This window comes from Furipterus horrens, unplaced genomic scaffold, assembly GCF_987537825.1.
Source record: "Furipterus horrens unplaced genomic scaffold, mFurHor1.1.pri manual_scaffold_5, whole genome shotgun sequence".
NCBI classification, from domain to species: domain Eukaryota; kingdom Metazoa; phylum Chordata; class Mammalia; order Chiroptera; family Furipteridae; genus Furipterus; species Furipterus horrens.
The window spans coordinates 50,679,800-50,706,010 of NW_028327175.1; the positions used below are offsets into that span (position 1 = coordinate 50,679,800).

General features: G+C 39.8%; 1 protein-coding gene across 1 annotated transcript in view; it reads left to right on the forward strand.

Moving 5' to 3' along the window:
- CMYA5 (cardiomyopathy associated 5) overlaps positions 1 to 26,211 on the forward strand; it is a 95,554-nt gene continuing 69,343 nt past the window's right edge. Inside the window, exon 1 of the mRNA XM_090276419.1 lies at positions 1 to 242. Coding sequence (XP_090132545.1) covers positions 94 to 242 — 149 coding nt within the window. The 5' untranslated portion in view covers positions 1 to 93. The remainder of the gene's footprint in view (positions 243 to 26,211) is intronic.

Sequence of the window (26,211 nt, forward strand, 5' to 3'; positions counted from 1 at the left end):
AGCCGCTCCCCCGGGGCCAGAGGCGCAGTCAGAGGGAGAACACCAGGCGCGGCGCGGGCGGCTCCGGCTCCGGTCTGGCCCGGGAAGGACGCGATGGCGAGTAGCAGTAGCAACCACGCCGCCGAGACCTCTCTCGGCTCCGACGGGGACGAGGACACGATTCGAGGGCTGGAGACCGAGGAGGAGTCCGAGGTGGAGGAAGACGAGACAGCCGAGGAGTCGGAGGAAGAGCCGGACGCCAGGTAGCGAGAGCTTCTCTAGGGCTCCGAGCCCGAGCGCGGCCCGGGGCCTGGACAGGCGGCCCTGCCCAGGGCAGGTGCTTCCCCGCGCAACTCCAGAGTCTTCGTTTTTCTCTCTTCCAGTTTATTTCCCTCGAGCTAAGTACTTTCTCTCTGGGGGCGCTGCGTTGGTTAAGAACTTAAAGGTGAAGGTGCCTCCTGTCAGCTGGAGTGACAGGCCCGCCTGCAGCAGCAGCAAAGTTCATCCCTCCCGCCCACGCTCCTCCTCCAGGACCCTCTCCTCCCGCAGCCCAGCTCCTGGTGTCTTGTGGCTCTTGTTTATTCCTGGGAATTTGCTTAGGGTCCTGCCTAATTGCAGAAAGTGCGGAAACGCCGACATTTGGCCCAAGGCATGGGAGCAGTCTTGAAAGCCTGAGCTCGAGAAGGGGGTCTGGGTGGCGGTGGCAGAGGCTGCTCTGGAATCTGAAAACGACCGAAGGTCTGTCTCTCGGTTGGCTAGTTCTGGGCTAGGTTGCTACAAGGGAACTTTATTTTGGTACAAAGCTCCATAAATTCTTTGGATTAAAGAAGCATGAGTTTCAGTAACCCTTGTTCTAAAAATCCTGCTGCTTTTTTTTTTTTCATGATCCCAAATATCAACGTTTCAATGAATGTAAATGTAGTTAGGTAATACTTACACAAATATTGCCCTCCATTTGAATCTTCCTCTTGCCTCCCTTCATGGAGGCCCTAAAGTGAGATTAGTAGGAATCATCTCCTCTCTATTTAGATTGATTTCTACTTTTACTCTTCTCTTTGGGTATGAGTTTTGTTTTGCTGTTTGTTTTGAGTTCAGGTATATTTTTGTTTTATCTGTGAGTAATGTCCCTTCCCATTTCTTTTAATATCAATAGAAAGGCCTACTTGGTAGGGGACAGATGTGTGTGCAGCATTTCAGATTGTCCATCTTACCTGAAGTTAAAAGTGCTGCCCAAACAAAACCAGCAGAGCTGAAGTTCAAGTAGCCCTGAGTGGCAATGACTAGTCAGTAGTCTGGAATATTGGTCACATATTTACCAATCAATTACCAGGTGGGAAGCAGGCACAGTCCCTGTCCTCAAGGACTTTGTGGAGAAAGTTAGAGAGCAATATGGGGAGTACAACACTACTAAGTGAGAGGGTGGGGAGGACAGACCGTGGGTTCTGTGGAAGGTCAGAAGAGAGTGTGTATCTGTGACTTTGCCTCGAGAAGTGGGCATGACCTGGGTGCCTTACAGAATGGCCAGAAGATGCAGAAGAGAAAGCACTTGTGCGAAATGGAACAAAGAAGAAGGGATATTGATTGAGAAGGGGAAATCGGTCAATCCCAGACTCCATAACCTTTTTATCTTAATGGTGTCTGGGATCCTCCTGTCCTTGCCAACCTTAATTTACCACCATTCTCCCTACCCTGAGAATCTGAAAACTCATTTACTCTAAAATGTGAGCAGATGACAGTAATTCAAAGTCCCATTTTGGAGTTTCATTGCCCTTCGACAAAGGTCAAAATCTTTAAGTAAAGATATGATTCATCTGCAGTAAAGTCAGCCTTCTCTGACTACAGATGGTGAAGTGAACACCAAGGCAAGGACCAGAGAGTGGCGTGGAGGGAAACGTGAGGGAATAGGCAGGTGATGGTGGAGGCCTTGAAAACCATCACTTTTTTAAAAAATGGATTTGATGACATTGATAATAAGAAATCAGTAAACTGAACAGGATTTAGAAGATCAGACTGGTGTTATTGGAAAATTAGCCATGTTGGAGAGCTGGGCTTGGGAGGGCTCAGATCAGAGTCAGTGAGAGAAAGAAAGGAGATGTCTGGGGATTGAACCACTGAGGCAAGGGGAACAGGGACACTGGCTGTAGCTAGAGGTAGGGAGATGTTAGTGGGGAGGGACTCCTAGGAGAATTGGGAGACCCTGAATTTCTCCTACCTCAAAGTGTGATAAATCAAACCATTTTGTTGTGTGTGAGTTTACACACATACAGGTTCTTTTTTCTTCTGAGTGTAGGGATGAGAACTTGGCATATTCTCTAATCTATAGGAGATAAGAATGATGTCCTCTTGGCTCTCTCACCAGTTTTATTTTTTTATTTTTAATATATTTTATTGATTATGCTATTACAGTTACATTTTTTCTCCTTTGTCCCCCTCTGCCTGGTACCCCCATTCCCTCCAGCAATCCCCCCATTAGTTCGTGTCCATGGGTTGTGCATATAAGTTCTTTGGCTTCTCCATTTTCTATACTATTCTTAACATCCCCTGTCCATTTTGTACCAACTAATTATGCTTCTTAATCCCTGCACCTTTCCCCCCATTCTTCCCCTTCCCCCTTCCAGCTGATAACCCTCTAAATGATCTTCATATCTGTGATCCTGTTCCTGTTCTGGTTGTTTGCTTCGTTTGTTTTTTTAGATTCAGTTGTTTATAGTTGTGAATTCGTTGCCATTTTAATGTTTATAGTTTTGATCTTTTTCTTAAATAAGTCCCGTTAACATTTCATGTAATAATGGTTTAGTGATGATGAACTGCTTTAGCTTTACCTTGTCTGGGAAGCACTTTATCTGTCTGAGGCGAATCACCCCCAATGCCCTCGGCTCGGTGGAAACTCACTGTCCAGCAGTGGTCTCAGGATCATGGATGAGAGACAATAAGCAACCCAAACACTGTATTTCATCTGGGAGGAGGAAAGGTTGCTGATCTATCTAGGGGCGGAAAGCCCTGATCAAGCCTTTCAAGCTCTTTTATTGAGTGTATCCAGGGGATACAGAGTCAGGATACACAAATCATCAATCAATTTCAAATGCTTGGATTACTGTTAACAATCACTGGTTACTAATAACAATGTAAGGAACACAGTGAGCATTCTGGGTCATAGTCCATTAGACATCCTGGCACTATATGGACATCAAGCGAATATACCTTCTGAGTACTTAATGTTACACAGGGTCTATAGCTAATTTAAGAGATGAGAAAAACAGAGCAAGCTTCAAAGCAGAATATTCATTCTTTAAATCCAGTTCCTACGGGAACTCCCTGAATGGGCCTTCGGTCATGTCTGTCTCCAGCCTCCCTGATCTTCCAGTCAAGACTCACAGGCCTCCTGGGGGCGCTTAGCTTGTGGCCAGGCTACAATTCCAGAAACCATGCAGGGCAGTCCCCCACATCTGTTTTTCTATTCTAAATGATAGCTTTGATGGATAAAGTAATATAGTTTGTAGGTCCTTGCTTTTCATCACTTTGAGTACTTCTTGCCAGTCCTTTCTTACTTGCAAAGTTTATTTTGAGAAATCAGGTGATAGTCTTATGGGAACTCCTTTGTAGGTGACTCTCTTCTTTTTTCTTGCTGCTTTCAAGATTCTCTCTTTATTTTCAGGCTTTGGCATTTTAATTATGATGTGTATTGGTGTGGACCTCTTCAGGTCCAACTTGTTTGAGATTCTCTGTGCTTCCTTGACTTGTATTTCTATTTCCTTAGCCAAATTAGGAAAGTTTCCTTTTGTTGTTTTTTCAAATACGTTTTCAGTTTCTTGCTCTTCCTCGTCTCCTTCTGGCACCCCTGTGATCCAAATGTTGGTACATTTGGAGATGTCCAGAGGAACCTTATACTATCCTCTTTTTTAAAAATTACTTTTCCTTCTTGCTGTTCTGGTTGAATGCTTATTTATTCCTTCTGTTCCAAATCATTGATTGGAATCCCAGCTTCATCCCCACCACTATTAGTTCCGTGTAGAGTTTTCTTTATTTCACTCAGTGTAACTTTCATTTCTTCCTAGCTCTTTTTTATTTTGCTGCCATACTCAGTGAGTTCTTTGAGCATCCTCATCACCCATGTTTTGGACTCTGCATTTGATAGGTTGGTTGTGTCTGTTTCATTTAGTCCTTTTTTTGCTTTTTGTTTTCTGTTCTTTCATTGGACCATATTTCTTTGTCGCCTCAATTTGGCAGCCTCCCTGTGTTTCTTTCTTTGTATTAGGTAGAGCTGCGTTGACTTCTTTTCTTAGTAGCATGGCCTATTATATTATAGAAAAGTCACCTGTCTGGATGAATGTGGCTTCTTTAAATCCTTGGTTGTTGGACTTCCATACAGCTTGATTTTCTGATGGGTCTGGGTGTTATTTGTTTTTAGGTCTAGTTTTAATTTTTCTGTGGTTGCACAAGGAGGCAAAGCATGTTTACCTACATCTCCATCCTAACTGGAAGTTCCCACCGAAGTGTTACAATTACAAGAAGGCTCGTTTATTCTGTGCCAATCTCAGTGCTATGCTTTCAAATGTTTTCTCATTTTAAACACTTTCAGCAACATTATAAGGTGATTGTCCAATTTCAGATGAGGAAAATGAAGCTTTCTGTAATTTACTGAGGGAATAGGGCAAGTAAATGTAAGAACCAAGGTGTTCTATCTACCATACCACTCAGGGTTTAAAAAACAAAACAAAACATGGTGACTGCAGGATTCCCTTAAATAGTGAGTGCCTATACAGTCATGTATTTATTCAACTAATATTTACTTAATACCTACTATGTGCCACACACTGTGCTAAATGTTTTAAACTTATGATCTTCTTATGGAAGGGTATGTTTCTTTTCTGACTGTAGACCAATGAAGCCTCACTCTTTTAGTCTTTCCCAGAGAGTACTTAGAAAATTTTCAGTATTTTTGTTTTGGATCATTTTCTATTGGTCAATTTTAATTTCTCTATTTAAGTACAGAGGATTTTTCCCACAGCAGTACCCAAAACTTAAAAATCACCTTCAATTGCAGCTTTGTCAGTGCTTGTAAAAAAAATAAGCTGCTAGAACTAAAATTATTAGGAACATTTACATTTAACTAATAATTGTAGGAAACCTTTTGGAAGGTGAAGAGAGTTGTAAATGGTTTCTGTTATCAGTACGGAGCACTCTGTTTCCATGTATCTATTTATATGTCTCTCCCGGCTGTGCTTACCTAGGTGTTTTGACAAGTGTGTTACTTGAGCCAGTCCTCTTTTAAGGTCAGTAGAAAGAGTTGAGATGGGAGGGGTGACTGCTCAGGATGCCAGAGACTGAGGGAGGAGAGGATAAAACAGAGGCACTGGTAGCCAGGAATTGTAGAGCTATTTAAGTGTTGGCTACATGGGTATTACATGCCCTTGGTAAGACTTTGACTCAATATAAGGGAATACAGTAAGAGCTGGAATTATTTTTTTCTTTAAAACAGCAGACCTGCTAAAGTGTAGAAGATATAATTTTGCCAAAAAAAAAAAAAAATAAGATCTTATATTCCTTGGATATTCTGAACTTAGGCTTAATGAATGCCTTGACTCAATGCAGACAAGATAACCAAAATCCCCTTTCTACCAAAACTTAGAGAATCAGGTATAAGAGAACAAGAGACTGGATGTGAAAACCACGTGATCATATCAATAGATACAGAAAAGGCATTTGATAAGATACAGCATCAACTTATAATAAAAACTCTCAGCAAAATGGAAATAGAGGGAACATACCTAAATGTAATGAAGGCCATATATGACAAACCCACTGCCAGCATCATACTCAACGGGCAAAAATACAAGTGTTCCCCTTAAGATTGGGAACAAGACCTCTCTTATTCAACATAGTACTGGAAGTCCTAGCCACAGTAATCAGACAAGAAGAAATATAAGCACCCAAATTGGAAGTAAAGCTGTCATTGTTTGCAGATAACATAATAGTGTACATAGAGAACCCTAAAGATTCCACCAAGAAACTACTAGAACTTATAAATGGATTTACTGAAGTAGCAGGATATAGTTAATACCCAGAAATTCATTGCATTTCTATATGCCAATAATGAGCTATCCAAAATAGAACACTAAGAAAGCAATCCCATTTATAATTACTTCAAAAAGAATAAAATACCTAGGAATAAATTTAACCAAGAATGTACTTAGAAAATTATAAGACAAGAAAGAAATTTTAAAAAGATACAAATAAATGAAAACATATACTGTGCTCATGAATAGGAAGAATTAATATCAATAAAATGTCTATACTATCCAAAGCAACCTAGAGATTCAACATAATTCCTATCAAGATACCAATGACATATTTCATAGAACTAGAACAAATATTTCAAAAGTTCATATGGAACTACAAAAGACCCTGAATAGCAACAGAGATGTTGAGAAAGCAGAACAAAGTTGGAGGAATCATGCTACCTAATATCAAACTATATCAAACTATACTATAAGTTCATAGTAATCAAAACAGCATAGTACTGGCATAAAAACAGACACATAGGTCAATGGAGCAGAAAAGAGAGCCCAGAGATAAACCCATGCCTTTATAGTCAATATTTGACAGAGGAGGAAAGTACATAAAACAGGCTAAAAATAGTTTACCAAATAAATGGTGTCGGGAAAATTGGACAGATACATGCAGAAAAATGAAACTAGACCACCTTCTCATGCCCCATCAAGAATAAATTGAAAATGGTTTAAGGACCTAAATATTAGACTCAAAACTATAAAAAACCTAGAGAAAAACAGCCAGTAAAATTTTAGACATTTCTCATAGCACTTTTTTTCTGATATATCTCTTCACAAAAGGGAAGCAAAAGAAAAAATAAATGGGACAAATCAAACTAAAATGTTTTTGCATAGCAAAGGAAACCATCAACAAAATAAGAAGACAACCCACAGAATAGGAGAACATAATTGCCAATGCATCTGATAAGGGGTTACTATCCAAAATTTATAAAGAACTTTTAAAACTCATCACCAAAAATAAAAACTAAAACAAAAAACAAACAATTCAATTAAAAAATGGGCAAAGGATACGAATAGACATTTCTCCAGAGGACATACAGGTGGCCAATAGACATATGAAAAGATGCAAAGGGTCACTAATCATCAGAGAAATGCAAGTTAAAACCACAATGAGATTATCACCTCACACCGGTCAGAATGGCTACCATCAATAAATCAACAAACAACAAGTGCTGGCAAGGATGTGGAGAAAGGGGAACCTTTTTGCGCTGTTGATGAGAATGCAGATTGGTGTAGCCACTGTGGAAAGCAGTATGGAGTTACCTCAAAAAATTAAAAATGGATCTGTCTTATCGCCCAGTGACTCCACTTATGGGAATTTATCCAAAGAAACCCCAAATACCAATTTGAAAGAATATATCCACTTCTATGTTCATTGCAGCATTATTTACAATAGCCAAGATTTTGAAGCACCCCAGGTGACCATTGGTAGAGGAGTGTATAAAACTATGGTACACTTACACAATGGAATACTACTCGGCTATAAACAAAGAAGAAAGTGTTACCCTTTGCAACAGCATGGATGAACCTGGAGAACATTATGATAAGTGAAACAAGCCAGTCAGAGAAAGACAAATATCATATGATTTCACACTCATGTGGAATCTAAGGAACAAACTAAACTAAGAAGCAAAATAGAGACAGACAGAGAGCAGGCGGGGCTGGGGGGTAGGGGGTAGTGGGATCTAGCAAAAAAAAGAAAGGAACTCATGGACATGGAATAAAGTGTGGTGATTGCTGGGGGTGTGGTATGGGTGGAGGTGTAGGAGGGTGTTAGGGAGATAAATGGTCATGGAAAAAATACGATTAAACGTATTAAAATTTTAAAAAAAGGAAATAAGATGTAAGCCAACTTTATAATTTTAGATTTTCTAATAGCCACATAAAGAAGTAAAAAGAAGGAGGTAAAGTTGATTTTAATATTTTATTTAACCCAATATCCAAAGTATTATTTCAAAATGTAATCAATATAAAAATTATTCATGAGTAATTATATATTTTTTGTGCTAACTCTTTGAAATTTGATGTGTGTTTTATATTTATAGCACCTCTCAATTCCCCCCATCTAGCTACATTTCAAATACTCAATAGCCACATGTGGCTAGTAGCTACAGCATTGGACAATGCAGGCCTTATAATTACTAGAAATTCATTAACTTCACTGGAACCCAGAGAACTGCTCCATTGGTGATGAGTTCTATGTGCTAGGTCTCGTGCTAGGCACCAGGGACATAAAGGTGATTGGATGGCACAATTGCTTCTCTCAAGGAGTGCACAGTCAGGTGAAGGAGAGGCTATTAACTCCAACATAATGCCATACGCACTACACTAATGATACTAACAAAGGAATAGGGAAAAGACATGTATTCTTAAAATGAGATTTAAGTTTTGTAGACATGGTACTACAGCTGGGCACAGTATGTGCTTAGATTTTTTTTTTTTTTTTACTTCCTGGTTCCAGCTCTTGTGCTACTTCTTGCTGCTCTAAGCTTTCTTTTTCTCATCCAGAATTACTCAGTATTTCCAGGACAGAGAATATTTGTAGAATGAATAAATGAATGGGTGAATAAGTGAACAAATGAATGAGCAAATGGATGTTAAGCCATGTCTAGTCTTACAAGAAACACATTTAATTGGGATGTTGAACATATTAGATTAGGTAGAATTTTTTTGGTTGTTGATCATTTGTTTACCAGGGATTGACAATGTCTGGTGACTCTGGAAACACAGTAGCTTGGAGGGGACAGTGATAAGTACTGAGGGATTGTTCTATTAGGGTGTCTGCAGTCATCATTCCCACCTTCTGTGATTTATCGGGAAGCCTCCCCTGGACAGACGCTTGAGCCAGATCACAGATTGAAGGATAAGAATAGGCTTTGCTTTTTGTCCAGGGAAAAGTCCTCTATTAGGCAACTGGGGTATATTCAGTTCCAAAATTTCACATCCTAATCTGGTAGAGTCCAAGATATGTGGGAAGATTAGTTGATGCTGCTATTCAGTGTAACAACTCAGAATGCTCAAAGCCTTTTCATGGAGCCATTATGTTTTCTTCGTGGATATGTGTCTCTTTAAAAGAGAATTTACCTGCTAACCAGGAATCTATATTCACCACAAATTTCCTCTTAAGGGCTGATTTCACTAGGCACTTGAAATTGTTAAATAGTGTAAGGGATAAAGAAGCAAGCCAGTGACTCTCAAACCATTAGGAGATAATTAACAGATGAATCATGGAAAATGGGCGAGGAAATGACATTCTGCAGCTCCTCACACATATCTCTGGGATCAAAAGGAGGAAGATTGTTGTCACCAAACACAGAGAAATGGGAAGATGTAGCTAGATAACTTTGCAAATGAGTTGGAGATAGACCTATAACTAGATTACCCTTAGTTAATCACACCCTGAGTTAAGTAGTTAATCGCATTAGATTGTGAACCAAGATTAACCAGTAATGGAGAAACAGGGGAGAAGGAGAGGGGAGAGGAAGCTAATCGTGTTGGTATAAAATCAGTTTCCTTTGTCTACTTTGCACGCACATTCTACTGGCTGAGGGTGCGCCCGGCTCTGCAGACTTGTGAATAAATGCCTCACTTTGCTGCTCAAGTCCTGTGTCCCAGTTTTTATTGTGAGCATTTCTCACAATAGTAAATAATTTGCTTCTGTTATGACTTTGTTAAATTAACATTTGTTAAGTGGAGCCTAGGGTACCCAATGGTGACCCTCTGTTTGACGAAAGACCACAAGAGAAATCCAAATAGAGAAGTTTATTATTCAGAAGTCCTGGAGGAAGTATACCGCATACCTTGGGGAGCCACACAGGGAGGCCAAGCAGAGTGCAGGCAGAAAGATCGACAGGACCTGGGACACATGCCTTTATTAGGGTTCATGAATGGAGTGATTTAGGATTTCCAGGCTAAGGCTGGATAGGTTAATTCAAACTAAAGTAAGGAAGGTTTTGGTAAGCTTCACAGGGGGTTGTGTCCCTAAGGAGAACACAAGTGGAAGGTACTAGAAGGTGATGTGGGGGTGACTGTTGATCACAAAGATTATTAGAGAAGTCATATCATGAACTTACATTTGCTTGTAGCTCTGCCTGTTAATCTAGGTCATGCACTTGCATGAGGGGTCTAGTGTCAGCTTAGGACCCCCGCAGGCCACTGGGCCAAACAAAATGGATGCAGAACCACCTTAGGTAAACTCGTGACACCTCCAGTTTCAGAAACTCATCCATTGTAAGAAAAGAGGTTCATTTATTCAACAAATACTATATTTATCGAGGGCTTACTGTATATGAAGCAATGTAAATCCAGAGTGAGGAAATAAAACAGAGTTTATATCTTTATAGAGTATGGGCGGACATTAAACAAATAATACCACAAATATCAGTAGTTGAAACAAAGGCACTGGTGAAATAATTAGACCTCGGAAGCTGAGTTAAGGGTCTACTAGGACCCTGACTTTTCAAATCTCAGTCCCCGAAGCTGCCTTGCTCATTTCCCTGGCAGTTTTCTGTCAGTCTCCAGGTCTGTCTTATTAGCACTTCTCTATTTTCCTGCAGCAAAAGGTTTCACTGACCTGTGGCCCAAGTCTGGCAGGAAAGCCTAGCTTCTGATGACACTGATCCTAGAAGCAATGTTAGCATCATATCCCTGAGCTGCTAATGTGTCTGATGAGTGAACAGAGACACTGAGTAAGGAAGGAAAAGCAATACTTACTCAAGGAGTAGCTACTCTATTTCAAGCACTGTCACTTGTTATTTTGAATGATTTTCACAATACTTCTGTGATATAGGCATTCTTTTCATCTCCATTTTATGAAAGAGAAAATAGACTCAGCAACATTAAGCAATTTACCTAATATCAGACAGCCAGTAGGTATGCTAGTCTTATGGCAGATATGTGTGTGTATATATATACTCTGTATATACACATATCTGGTCTTTATTAGCCAATTTTATTTTTTTACTTGAGTATAAATTTACTTTAAAAAATATTTTTTCTATTTCTAAGTTTAAAAGCATAGAAGACCCAGAAAATCTACGTAGCAGCTAATCCTGACCAGCACTTAGCTATATTAAGTTTCCTAATGTGTAATAGGGAGATCAGATCTTATATTTAAAAATAGATATTAGGCAATCCAGTATGGTTAATTTTCATAAGATCAGACATAGCAACACCAAAATAACTTCTCCAAATGCTCTGTGGGATCATATGATAACTGTTCAATGGATATTTACCACAATATCTATAAAATTCAGATTCTGTGTTTAATAGACAAAATTTGTATTGGATTTAGCATGGTGCGCTTTGAAATTCTCATATCTATTTTTTTTGTTGTTGTTGTTTTCCAAGAGAATGAGGAGAAGAGAGCAAGACAGTGTCTCTACTTAGAGTTTGGGGATCCCCAAGAAGGGTTTCAAACAATCACCTCTTCATCCAGCACCATTTTGGGCATAAACTAGACTCCAATGCAAAAACACCTGATAAGACTGAAAATGCCTGAATTATCATTCCGGCTCTGCCACTTACTGTGTATCTTGGGGCAAAATACTTGACCTCTCTGCATCTCTGCTACAGCTTTCAAGGCTCTACATGACCTACTTATCTCTCTCAGCTCATCTCATACCATTTTGCTATGTTCACTGCATTCCAGCCATTCTTGGTCTTTCTGACTCTCCAACATGTTAAGCCTGTTCCTGCATCCAGGTCTTTGCACTTGTTTTCTCTCCCTGGAGCTCTTCCCCAAATCTGCTCTTCAGGCTTCAGAGTAAATGTCCATCCAAAGTCTGTGAGCCTGCCACTTCAAAAGGCCAAAACGCAAAATGGTCAGAATTTGGAGTAAGGAAAGGTTTATGGATTGAGAAGGGGCCAAAGATGAGAGACCTAGTAGTTCCTCAAATCCATCTTTAGAAAGTACAGAATTCAGGCTTCTTTTATGTCAAAGGAAAGGAAAATGGAAAGGGTTGTTTTTGTAAAACCTGAAGCCCCAAGCAGAATTCCTGTAATGATTAACATGCCTAAAGGAGCTGTCAGCCTGAAGGTCATGGGAACAATGCAGGCTTAAACAGGATAGAATCAGAGAGACTGAGTACTGCACTCTGTTATAATGTCACTTTCTTAAAGAGGCCTTCCTCAACCACCAGGCCTAGGGGCTCTCTTCACATCTATCACTATCACATTATTTCCTGTTTCGCACTGCTCTTCATAGCACCTGTCACTATCTGATATAGTATATTTTAAAAATGTATTGCTTGTTGTTACCACTAGAGAGGAAGCCCCATGAGAGCAGGGGCCTTGTTTCCCTTCTCTGCTGCATCTTCAGCAGCTAGAACACAGTGTCTAGCACACAGTAGGTGCTTAAAAAATGGTTGTTGAATGAATTAGTGGTTGAGTCTCACCACAGAACATTTCATCCTAGGATCTCAGGTTTCCTTCTGTCAGATCTGCACCACTCATATTCTCACACCCTTAACAAATCATCTTTCCTTAGTTGACAAACAAGGACAAGGAGAATGAGAACCGAAAAGTGGTCTTTGAATTTGGTAAAATGCAAGTCAGTATAGAGAGATTAATGACATAGAAATGCAAACTTCTTTTATAGGGTTACTAGTTTTGGTAGCAGTGAAATGGCACCAGGTGTTACCAGTGACTGGACCTTGGTTTAGCAAGCCCAGTACTTGAGTTCTGGCTAAGAAAGAATTCAGAGGCAAGACTCAAATAAAGCAAAAGTTTATTTAGAAAGTCACAGAAGTAGAAGTGAGCTGAGGAAGAAATGAGCCAGCTGGGCTGTGTGGGCTCAGCAAACAAGTTACAGAGGCAAAAGAAGGGTGCTTGGAGCTTAGGAAAAACAAAGTGAGGAGACACACCTGAAAGAAGAAGGTGAGAGTGGAGAGAGAGAGTAAGAGCACAAAAGTGCATACAAGTGCTGGGTCCTTTGTCCTGAGGGTTTTTATCCCCTCTTTAAAGGCAAGGATCTTAGGGGAGGTCCCAGGGAGGACCTGAATAGAATATTAATCAACTTCCCAGGTGTGTTCTTTTGAGGTCGTGGTCTCTGCTGTTTGGTTGGTGCCAGAGCAGGGTCTCATTAGTCATCGGAGTGGGTCCTGATGTCAGCCATGGTATCAACCCACCTGGCTTTGCTGCTTTCCTGAGCCTGGAGCTGAAACACAACTGAGATCTAGATGTGACCTCTAGTTTGACCAAAACTCTGTCTCTATGGTCAACAGACCTGAGGCTTTGTTCCTAAGATTATCTGACCAGTGATATGCTAGGGGAGGAAAAGTAACCCTGGGGGCAAGGTCCCACCTTACAATTCTTTGTTGCTAAGCACTCGGGGCTTTCTGCCCTGGTAATATTCCATAACTGGTCTGTCGTTCCTACTCTGCTCATGCCTGCCTCCCTGCTACAGTTTAAACCTATCAGCATGTGTTATAGATTGGATGCGTTTTCAAACAAATCTCCTTTAAGTACAAGATGTAAGATACTCTTCTGGAAAAAGAGGGTATCAGAAAGGGAAAAGTAGGAGCTTAGAAGAGGAGTGAGGGGAAACTAGAGGCAGACTGGCACTACTTTGTGCTCAGTCTGTCTGGCTCAGAGGGGTAAGCCAAGGGCATTATCCAAGAAAGTGCAGAAAACAACTTTCTCCAAACCTTCGGCCTCAGATCGCTGACTCTGGGAGAGAATGAGTCTTATTTTCCTGACTTAGAAGTTAGCACTGTTGATATATGAGCTAAACTTCCATGTGTGGTTAAATCAGCTGATAGAATTAGGACTCCTAATGCATTTACATACTTGACTCTTTGGAAGAAAATCATAGTGGAGGCCCTAGATACCAGCCTCATTGGCAGGGAGATGCAGGGTTATGTAACCTCTGTGGCTACAAGACTAAGGCAGAGAGAGGACTGTCAGCATCAGAGAATCAGGACCTTATCATCTGAATAACATACAAGAAGCAGTGGCCTACTTAATCTTAAAGGAAAATAACAAGAAATGGCAACCATTTCCTAGTTTTCTTTCTTTTTCTCTCTGCTCCAGTTCCTACTTGCTGCTCAACCTGCCAAAGTTTCCACTTGTCAATCCCGTAAATTCTCTTGGATTGAATTTGCATAGGTTAAGAGTTTGGAATCATGAATTCAGAAACCCAGCACTGCCACTGAACAGGTTTCCATTTAAGAGGAAAGCCTTATGTAAGTGGTTTTCTCAGATGAGGGGTGCTGCCTTGCATTCCAGACTCCGTGTCACTCACGGTTTCAAGTTGCAATATGACTGACTTAATGAGAAAATGACTTTATTCAAGGATATTGGTAGCTCACAAAATCATGCCAGGCGTGGAAAAGTAGACTTCGGTAGCCAGGAACAACCCTTAAACCATGCCTCAAAAGTGGTCTGGTGAACTATTCAACTCAATTATAAAAAGACAAATAACCCAATTTAGAAATGAACAAATAGTCTGAATAGATAGTTCTCTAAAGAAGATATACAAATATCCAATGAGCACATGAAAAGATACTCAACATCATTAGCCGTCAGGAAAATGCAAATCAAAACCACAAGGTAGCACTTCACACCTAGTAGGGTGATATAATCAAAAAGGCAATTAATATGTGCTGGTGAGGTTGTAGAAAAATCAGAATACACTGCTGGTGAGAATGTAAAATTTTGTACAACTGCTTTGGAAAACAATTTGACAGCATCTGAAACAGTTAAATATAGAGTTACCATGTGATGCAGCAATTCTACTCCTAAGTACAAGTATATACCCATGAAAATGAATATACATGTCTACATACAGACCTGTACACAAGTGTTCATAAGAGCATTATTCATAATAGCTGAAAAGTCTAAATAATTGAAATGTCCACCAACTAATGAATGAATAAAGAAAACATGATATATTTATACAGTGGAATATTACTCAGCCATAAAAAGGCATGAGTATAATTTATGCTATAACACAAATGAACCTTCAAAAGAGTATGCTAAAATGAAAGAAGACAAACACAAAGGAGAACAACTGTCTATTTCCATTTGTATGAAATGTCCAGAATAGGCTAATCTGCAGAGACAGAAAGTAGATTAGTGGTTGCCTAGAGCTGAGAAGGCAATGGGGGGTGGATTGGGGGACAATGCTTAAGGGGTGTGGGTTTATTTTGGGGATGATGAAAGTGTTCCGAAATTTATTGTGATGGTTGCACAACTCAGTGAATATACTAAAAGCCAGTAAATTGTACCCTTTAAATGGGTGAATTGTATGGCATGAGAATTATATCTCAATAAAACTGCTTTTTTAAAGTAGTCTGGTAAGGAAAGGGTTGCCATTACTATTGAGCACTAAATGTCACAATTAGTACTGTCACTTTTGCAACAACTGCAACTTCTGTTACGGCTAGAGAGTGAGGAGCTTTGTGCCTATTTCTTTCATCAGTTAGCTCTCAGGTCAGCCTGGGATGGCTGTGAAGGTCACTGCTGCTAGAGTATCTGGCTTTGTCAGCTCTGCCTCCTGCAGGACCCAGCAGGTGGGGAATTCACCAAACGGAAGAGAGGTCAGATGCTGGATTGTCAACTAGAACAGCGTGGGACGCTGGACTAGGCTTGCTTCGGGTTTTGTCACCTGATCCTCAGAACATTTAATACATGATGCAGATTTGCTTTTCTGTGGATGTACAACACTTAAACAGTGGAACAAATCAACTAGTTAATATTTCCATAAAGAATTTACAGTAAGTGAAAATACATCACAGGGCAATAACTAAATACAACCATATGAAATCAAAGTACCTTTTCCCATTAAATATCAGCTGAATCTGACTATCATTGTTTTTTCTAGCTTTGACTTTTCATTTTATGAAAAAAACAAACAAGTCTTTAATTAGGCCTCAATGTGACCCGTCTTACACACGTTGGTTTCTCTGCAGTGGGGTTTCAAAGCCCTGTTGAAATCTCTTAACGATCTGCTTGCTATTATCAGAAAGTTAATTGCCTTCTACTTTTATTTGAATACCTAGGTCAGTCCTCCTTTGAGAATTGTGCTGCAACTCACAAGTTGGGTGACTCTGACACTGGTCAAGGGAGAAGTAAGACTCCAGTAGCATCAGATTCTCTTTTCTGTTAACTTGGAGGTGGAGACATAGATTCTGTTTAGCTCGTTTTAGAAAAGAAGGGTTTGGAGACAGGTCTAAACATTTTGGAGATCTATTCAGCTTTATTGTGATCTTTGCAATATCTCATGATAGAATATTGTGTTTTATATTTTTTGAAAATTATTAAACAGTTAATTTTTCTATTAGTCAAAACATTTTTTAAATTTACATCTGTAAACTGTCCAAGCAGAACATTAGCTAAAATTGCTGGGTATAATTTGGTCTCTGAGATGGTATCCAGAAAAAAGAAATGGCAATAAAAGCAGGGAGCCCAGTGTATAGAAATTGGTGGGGAGGAGAACCGAGAGAAAGGAAAGGACTCTGGATACAGAATCACCCAAGTGAGTGTCTAAAGTCTTAGAATAGTCCACGCAAGAGCACCTACAAGGAATACCTCTGGCTCAGAATTCTGTGAGCACTCCTTATTGCCTACCATATGTAAGAGTGAAAGCTGTTGGAATCTAGCCTATCAGCCAGGAAGGGCTCCATCCTTCATCAAAGCAGGCCATGCCAACAACCAGAGGTGAAGTTGTGTTTGTTTTCCCACCCCTTTCTCTTTGTTCTCTGGAAACATAGAGATTGGGAGAGGGATAAGCATTAAAATGCCTTTTCAGAAAGTCAGAAGGCTCTGCTTTGATTTTGGCTTGCTTATCTTAATCTTTATAGGGAATAATAGTATGTTACAAGGAAAAACTAAGACCTCCAAGACAACTCTGTAGACTTTGGGACTGAAGGTGTCATGTGGCAGCAGTCCAGAGACCTGATAGTTTTCCTGTTTCCTCTTCCCTGAGATGCCTGGATACACCTCCTGCCTTTGGATTCCATGAGAAACCTCTGTTTCCTTAAGACAAAGCCCCTCTATGGAAGCTAGCTTAAGGATGTTTGTTCCTTAGCACCCAGAGTGCCTTAACATATTGATATACTTAAAGCCTTTTCCCCCTTCCGACAGACCTTGGCTACTCATGTGCTGTTCCTCAGGGTCAATCAAAAGAACCCTGTAAAGGTGGAGTCATGCCCCACATTTCCAGAAATACACCCCTCCAATCAGGAATCTTTTGAACATTAATAACCACAATATTGAAACCCCAAGCTGCCATTAATCTTTCATCACCACAACGTACTACCAGCAAATTTTTAATAACCTGCTTCAGAGCTGAGGGAGCTAAACCTTTAAAATATTGCAAATATTTCAAACCTTATTGAACATAGAGTTATAGACCTGAAGAAAGTTTTGTAATAACTTAACCACAACTTTAGCATATACCACCCAGTGCTGGTAGCAAACAGTTCTTGATCAATCTCAGTTTGGCCTCAAGAATCAGAGTCCCAAGCTTTCTTCGAATCTCTCCTGAAGTTTTTAAAGCCTTAGCACTCAGTTCTCCAGAGTATACTGGTGAGAACCACTTGCCTCTGAAAGATGTAGATGTGTGTGCATTAGGTGTGGGTGGGGAATGAGAATATGAGCGGACGAGGATATCACGTGTTCCTGGAACAGAGTAGGGCATCAGTATCAGTTCCCTTTCCCTCCCTTCCATGCAATCTGCCAGGACCGCTGACTCAGGCAGTTTCATGGGTTTATACTGCCATCTCTAGCAGCAGCATTCCCTATTGACCACCACTCACTCCCCACCCTTAGTTGGGGTCATACTCCCAGATGCACAAAATAACTCATTGATTTGTGCTTTGTTTTAATTTTGAGTTAAAACCATGAGTGAACTTCAACCTGGACTACATCTATCTCACTAGTGTCTTTTCTCTAATTTCCCTGGTTGGGTTGTCAGAAAATGTCAAAGCTTTCTTGTTAGGAAGACATTTCAGGATCACATTAAAGTACACTAATCTTTAAGCCCATGGCAATCATTGTCAGCTTTGGATCCGAATAGGGCCAGGGATGATGTGCCAGCTGCCACATAACTTGATGAATGACTTTTCTCTGAATTCAGGTTTCACTGTGATGAAAGAAGTGGCATTCTGGCATGAAAGAGGGTTTCATTTTACACTTCTGTTTCGTTTAGGGACTGTGTCTAATTTCTCTTTGGAACACATAGGACACAGTCATAGATGTTGACTGACTGAGAGAATGAGTAATGATTGAGCAGTGTGGGAAAGAATATTTAGAAAACTCATCAATTTTGCTTATTTACACTTTCCAGAGGTAATCATTGTTAAATAGGTGCTTTCTGTCTTAGTAAAGTGTAGTTTATTAGTAAGTCAAAGTGAGTTTAAGATCCTCCAACTTTGGACTACACAAGGTTAATTCAACATTGAAAGGAAAAGGAAGAGAACAAACATTTGAAAGATTTATTCTTTGTCAAATATTGGACAAGGTATTTTACACATATACTTTCAAAAACAGCTGCCTTGTGAAGTACTGTAGGTTTTAGTCTCCTTGTTAACTGATGATGTTCAGGCTCAGAAAGGAAGGGGAAGAAATCTGCCCAAGCTCACACATCTAGGAAGTGGTGAAGGCATGATTTAAACCCAGGTCTGTCTGAGGTGGAAAATGTTGTTTCCATCATTGCCCCATGCTGTCTCCCCCATGGGCTCATCATCACTGTAGGGTAAACTAAGATAATGAGACATGATTTCTGTCTCAAGAAACTTGCCGGGGATGTAAAGCACACCACATAATATTGTAATAACTATACATGGTGCCAGGGGTTACTATACTCATAGGGTGAGGGGGGTCACTTTGTAAGTTATATAAATATCTAATCATGATAATGTATACTTGAAACTATTAAATGCCATCTGCAACTGAAAAATAAAATAATTTATCAATAACAAAAAATATGTCAAATTGAAGACACACAATAGATACTAGTTGCAATAATGCTAACTAGCAGTAAATAAACACTTCAGAGAAGTACTCTATAAGCAGAGAATTCCAGTAAATCTCAAGCATTGTATGTCATATAAGAGAGTGAGCTCTCTATTAGCCAGCACAGTCACACTTTGATTTTTTAAAAGCAACTCTTAAAACAGGGCTCACATGGTTCCCAGTGTTGATAAGAGTGTGGGTAAGAACAGAAGGCTCTTGTACAGACTACTGATAAGAATGTGAATTAATAAACCTCCCTGGAGGGGAAAATTGGCAATATGTATACAAATCCTGAAAAAATAGCTTTGTTTTTGACCCCAAATTCTACTTCCTAAGGTGTTATTCTAAGAAAGCAAGTGTACAGAAAGAAATATCTATAAGATGTTTGTCATAGCATTTTTTTTCTAATAGCAAAAACTTGGAAATAATTAAATATTTGACAACAGGGTAGTGAGTGAAGTGTTATATCCTATGGTAGAGTGCTATGTTAACCATTAAATATAAAGTTGTAGAGCAGTGATTCTCAAAGTGTGGTCCCCTTGCAGGGTGTCCTCAAGGTCAAAACTATTTTCACTATAAACCTAAGACATTTACATTTTCCACTTTTAGTCTCTCATGAGAGCATAGAGTATTAAGAAATCATTGATTATTTTTTTAACCCCACATTGCAACTAATCTTTAAAACACTGCCACTTGTCATGTTTTGGTGTGATGTAAAGAAAAATATTAACAATAATCTGAAAATTGTTTCTTCCTTTCCCAACTACATATCTGTGTGATGTGTGAGACTAGGTTCTTTATATACTTCTTTTTTTTTTAAAGTATATTTTATTGATTATGTTGTTACAGTAGTCCCAATTTTTTTTCCCCTTTGTGCCCTTCTTCCCAGTATCCCCCCTCCCTCCAGCAATCCCACCCCCTTAGTTCATTTCCATGGGTCATGCATATAAGTTCTTTGGCTTCACCCTTTTATATATTATTCTTAACTTCCCCCTGTCTATTTTGTACCAACCAATTATGCTTCTTAATTCCTGCACCATTTCCCCATATATCCCCTCCCCCATCTCAGTTGATAACCCTCCAAATGATTCCCATACCTATGATTCTGTTCCTATTCTGATTTGCTTAGTTGGATTTTGCTTTTATTTTTTAGATTCAGTTATTGATACTTGTGAGTTTGTTGTCATTTTAGTGTTCATAGTGTTGATCTTCTTTTTCTTAAATAAGTCCCTTTAACATTTCATATAATAATGGCTTGGTGATGATGAACTCTTTTAACTTTACCTTGTCTGGGAAGCACTTTATCTGCCCTTCCATTCTAAATGATAGCTTTGCTGGATAGAGTAGTCTTGGTTGTAGGTCCTTGTTTTTCATCACATTGAATACTTCTTGCCAGTCTCTTCTTGCCTGCGAAGTTTCTTTTGAGAAATCAGAAGATAGTCTTATAGGCATCCCTTTGTAGGCAACTCTCTGCTTTTATCTTGCTGCTTTTAAGATTCTCTCTTCATCTTGAACCTTTGGCATTTTAATTATGATGTGTCTTGGTATGGTCATCTTTGAGTATAGCTTGTTTGGGACTCTCTGTGCTTCCTGAACTTGTATGTCTATTTCCTTCATCAAATTTGGGAAGTTTTCCTTCATTATTTTTTCACATAAGCTTTCAATTTCTTGCTCTTCCTTTTCTCCTTTTGGCACCCCTATGATTCGAATGTTGGCATGTTTAAAGTTGTCCCAGAGGTTCCTAAGCCTCTCCTCATTATCTTTCAATTCTTGTTTCTTCATTCTGTACTGCTTGAGTGTTTATTTCTTCCTGATGTTCCAAATCATTGATTTGAACCCCGTTTTCCTTCCCTTCACCATTGGTTTTGTGTAGATTTTCCTTCGTTTCATTTAACATAACCTTCACTTCTTCCCTTATGTGTTTGCCATACTCAAGCATATCTGTCAAGCCTGTGAGCATCTTTATCACCAGTGTTTTGAATTCTGCATCTGTTAGGTTGGCTATCTCCTCATCACTTAGTTCTCCCACTGGAACCTTGATCCATTCTCTCTTTTGGGCCATATTTCTCTGTCTCTTCATCTTGCCAAGCTCTTGTGTTTCTTTGCCTCTGTGTCTTAGGTACAGCTGTCACTCCTGTTACATTATAAGGGGCAGAGCTGTAGGTATTTATCAGTACAGGGCAACCTGTTTCACCATGTTGTGGCACTGTGTGTTGGGGAGGGGTCCGAGAGGGAACAGCGCTGCCCACTCAGCACTCGTCCCTCTTCCAAGCACCTCTGCCACCTTTGTATGGGACTGGCGCCTCTCTAGCTGTTGCCTTGGTCATTGTTCCCAGAGTGGGTGGGTCTTCAGACGTTCTAGAACCATGGGGGTCCTTTAAACAAATGGACTCTATTGAGAGACTGGCAGTTTCTGCCTCCACCCCAACTCCCACTGGTCTGCACAGTCAGAAGAAATGAGGCTTGATTTTCCCTGGTGCTGGGACTGTGAGCTGCTAGGTCAGCTGAGGAGCTGAGAACGCTCCCCAGGTGTGCCTCCCAACTTCTTAAAACATGTGACTGCGCTTTCTGCCGACCTGACACTGCCGCTGCTGCTGTCACTACCACACTGCATCCTCTCCGCCTTGGCTCTGCCCCTCTTACCTGTCTGGATGAGCATTTCTTCTTTATATCTTTGTTTTCTGGACTTCCGTGTAGTTTGATTTTCTGGAACTTCTGGTTGTTTCTAGTTTTGAGGTAGTTGTATTCCTTCTTTGTTGTGGAGGGAGATGCAGCATGTCTGTCTACGCCTCATTCTTGGTCAGAAGTCTGAATTTGTACCTGAATTCAATTGAGGAATGGGGAGAAAAGTATTAGCTTATATTATGCTTTTAAAAACATTTTATTAGATCACATACATATTTTTGCTGGATTTTTTGTGGGTGAAGAATAAGGGAATATTATTATATATTTATCTTTATTTTTGGACTGCTTTAAGAGATCTGAGTGCTTTAAAATTTGTAAAAATGATTTGGGGAATGCAGAGTTTTACATGAATCCTATTTATTCCAACCTAGTCTCCCATAAGAATGAATTAAACTAGTGAATTTTTTTGCTAGCTTCCAATTTGGGGATTTTTCAGCCAGGACCAAAAAGGCTAGAGGAAGTTACTGGCAAGTTATTTCCTAATGTATCAACAGGAATTTTATTTACTCTCTTATTTGTTATTCCCTCTGGAATTTGAGAGACTTCCTTTATGATATTGGTTTAGCATTATGTTGTAGGTAAAAGGGTTCTTGTTTTTTCTAGTGGTGGTATTGGACCCCCAGCTAGGTCCTCTGGATCATCCTCACTAGTCACTAACTCTGGGTCCAGCCAGGTTGCTGTGGATGTGCTTTCTGTTTTGTAGAAACCAGGCACTGCTGCCACCAGTTTACCGTGAGAGAATTTGATTAAAGTGTAATAACCACTAATGGTGGTAAAACAAGTGTAAGAATGTAAAATACCTAGACCATTGCCTAGAAAGTAGAAGAGAAGACATGCAAAGTTTAATTATCGATATTGATTGCATTACCAGACTTCATAAATTGTGAAGGTTGCAATTCACATCCAGTTTTAAGGCCACATTGGAGAGGGAAATAACTGCATTCAAAAAAAAAAAAGAAAAGAAAAAAGTTCTCCACTCCAACCTTTGTAGATCATTGGTTTGAGAATTAAAAAATGGAGATTGGGAAATTTTCTAAAAACTTTATATGTGCACAAAAGAATGCACTTTCTAATGTTGCACTTGCAGAAACCACAAACTGAATAGTGTTAATGAGTTACCATCCAGAGCTGATCTAGCACAAAATGTCTGAGGATTTGTGGATATCTGGGACATCGTGACTCATTTTTCCTGATGGATTATTGGCAGCATTAGTTTGGGAACTAGATGAAAAGTCAGTGGAGTGCTCGAGCACTTGGAAATTAAAGAGGGTGTGGTGGTTGTTCAATCAGAATGTTCTGGTTTAACTCCTCTCCCCTCTCCCATCTTGTATTCCTCTATATACAGTGAAGGAGATTCTCAAAGTTGTTCTCTCCATAGCTGGAGGGTGCCCTCATTGTACCTCCAGTGGTATCTCTGTGAGGTTGTTCCAAGTAGGCCCAGGAGGGCCACCCACTGTCCCCCAAGCCTCTGCTGGCACAGGCGGGAAGGTCCTCTCTCCAGAAGGATTGGGAGGTTCACTTTCTCATCCCAGCTCATCTCTGCAGCATCTGCTGGAGTGAGGTCTTGGTGTGTTTTATTATGATTATTTCCTTTAAAATTGATAGAGGAAAGAAAAATGCCATATACTGTACTAGGCATATGGACAAGCCTTCCTTCCACCTAACAGAGGAGCTGGGTTTAATTTTAAATGTATTATTGTTATTTTCCAGGCCACAATTTAAGCGCTATTTCTCTGTTGCAAACTTAAGAAAAGTTGCTTAAGGGTCGGTCACTAAGGAAATGAGGAAACCTGATCAAATTTCTTCTATTTTTTGGTCCAATTAGTCCTTGTCCTCTGTGCTTTTATGGAATTCTTATGATTGTAGTAAGGGGGAAAGGGAAGAGAAGTGGACCAGCAGGGGAGCAGTCTCTCCTGACTCACGGATGTATTTTTAAAAGATCTCAGCTTGGCACATTCTGTTCACATGAAGTACTCTGTCTCTTAGTAACCTCCACTCAACCTTCACAGGACTTTGACAGCAGTGTCTGGTGGGGTATGGTTTCTGTTCTGTGCTAATACTCAATAGCTGTTGAAGAATTCCAGTGCTAAAGAGCTAAGCTGGTGTTTAACACCTCAGCTGGGAATCCCAGAACAAGAATGTTCTTATCCTTCATGGTTTTGCACTTACATCTTCAGCCAGGGTTAATATTGCCTGTGGTTGATTGTTTGTTTTTCTTCAGTCTCGGGTCTACCTATACCAGTGGCTCTCAACTAGTATAATTCTGAAAACATTTTCGGTTGTTACAGTTGGGGGTGGGGTACTTATTAGTATCTAGTGGATAGAAGCCAAGGATATTACTAAATATCCTAAGCCCACAGGACAGCCTCCCCACCCCCTCAACAAAGAATTTATGTAGCCCAAAATGTCAGTAGTGCCACCATTGAGGGACTACCAAGACCACACATAATTAACTTGCTCATGTTTTGATCTGAAGTAGTTACTAAATTATGAACCAGTCCTGTCACACCATAGTTGATTTATTTTGGTTCTCTAGACTGGCATATTTTTGCCCTTAGTTTTCTATAATAGTGGAGAATTTAGTAATTTCAGAAAGCTGATGGGTTCTGTAACATATTTACCCACAACTAGGTAGACATTTCCTACTTGAAGTAAATGTAATATTTTGGTTGGGGAGGGATGATAATAGGAAGGAAGGAAGATACTCAACAATATTGCAACCTTGTACTTTCAAATTGATCACTTCTTTGTCTAGTCCTGGTTGTAAGATCAAGCACATGTCTTAGGCACTCAGTAACTCAGGTTACCTTAGCTGTTAATAGCAAATATATGTGTAAATCATTGTTAACGCATTATTAGGACTTCCTAAAGTTCTGGGAAATATAGGATGATGGGTATTTTCCAGTTTGCTTAGAGGTTAGAGTAGCATTTTTTTAAATTATATTTTATTGATTATGCTATTACAGTTGTCCTGATTTTCCCTCTTTGCCCGCTTCCAACCAGCAACCCCAACTCTCTCAGGCAATTCCCCCATCATTGTGCATGTCTGTGGGTCATGCGTATAAGTTCTTTGGCTATTGAGTAGCGTTTTGGAACCATTTGTATATTACTAACATATGTGCCACTGGGTCTTTTGATTTTAAAGATTACGGACATTTGCGAAGGTGCCCCAAAGCACAGCGAGGCACGCACATATTATATCTTTTGATTAAATTGACCCCAAATACCTGGTCTTCCTGGAAAAGTCATTTTTATCTTGCAAAAGCTTACATCAGCCTTAATACTCTGTGATTATATTTCAGATCCTTCTTTTCACATGTGTGTTCATGCAGCCTGCTCCAATCCAACTCCAAAGTTTAAAAATCTCTTTCTCTATAGATCTGCATATTATGCCTCTCACCCATTTTTGTTGTTGTTGTTGTTGTTATTATAAGCATGTGTCCTTCTTAGAATTTAAGAACAGAATTTCTGTTATCTATTTTGCCAGGGTCAGTTTTTATTTTTATTTTCTTAATTTGTAAATGTTCTCGATTAACTGTGTGTTTTATCTCTGGTTTTACTCATAGGACTGAAATAAGGATTGTGGTAGTTAAAGGAGACTTTGCTTATCAATGGTAGATTAATTTTTAACAATAAGAATGTTTTCTTTGATTTGTATAATCAAAATTAAAGTTATATTTATATTTATAAAACAAAGAAAGGCTTTTCTGTGCTGGTAAGTACAGATGTTTAATGTTGGAGTGGGATGCTTAATGATAACTGAGAGGCGTAGTTAGGGTTTATATTAGATAACGCTTGATGCTGTAACAAACCAAATCTCAATGACTTAGCATAATCAAAGTTTCTTTTGAGCTTGCTTATGAGTTCAGTGCAGGGAGTGGGGTTTAAGGGGACTAAATGGTAATGGGAAAAAAAAAAGATTAAATTTTTTTTAAAAAGTCCAATGCAGGTATTTCTGGTTGGATGGCTCTCCTCCAAGTAGTGACTCAGGGACTGAAGCACCTTACCTGTGTAGCCTGCCTTCTTCAGTATGTGACATGAAAGGTTGCCATGAATCAAGCTTTGCTTGAGAAAAAATGCAGAGAATCACATGTGGGAGATTTTAGTCATCCATGCCTAGAAATGGCCTACATTACCAATGCTCACTTTCCATTGGCTATAACTCTATCACTTGGTTGCCATCTGGCCACTCCTAACTCAAGGAAGGCTGAAATGTAGACTATCTTTAAGCCCAGAAAGAAAAGCATTAAGCTTGATGATAGCTAGCCACCTCTAACAGAGAGCAAAGAAACAACTCTATATACAAAAAAAAAAAAAGGAATCTGTTAGAAGAGTTCACAGAAAGAATGGTCGACTGGCAAACTATACAGGACCCAGGGGAGTGCTGGTGAGGCCCAGGGAACAAGAAAAACTGGTTATCTGTCCTGAGTGCCATGGATTTTCAGCCTTCCTGTCATTTCTGCTGAAGGTTCCAACTCCTGATTGAGGTAGGGCAGTGGGGGGAGATGGGTCCCAATCA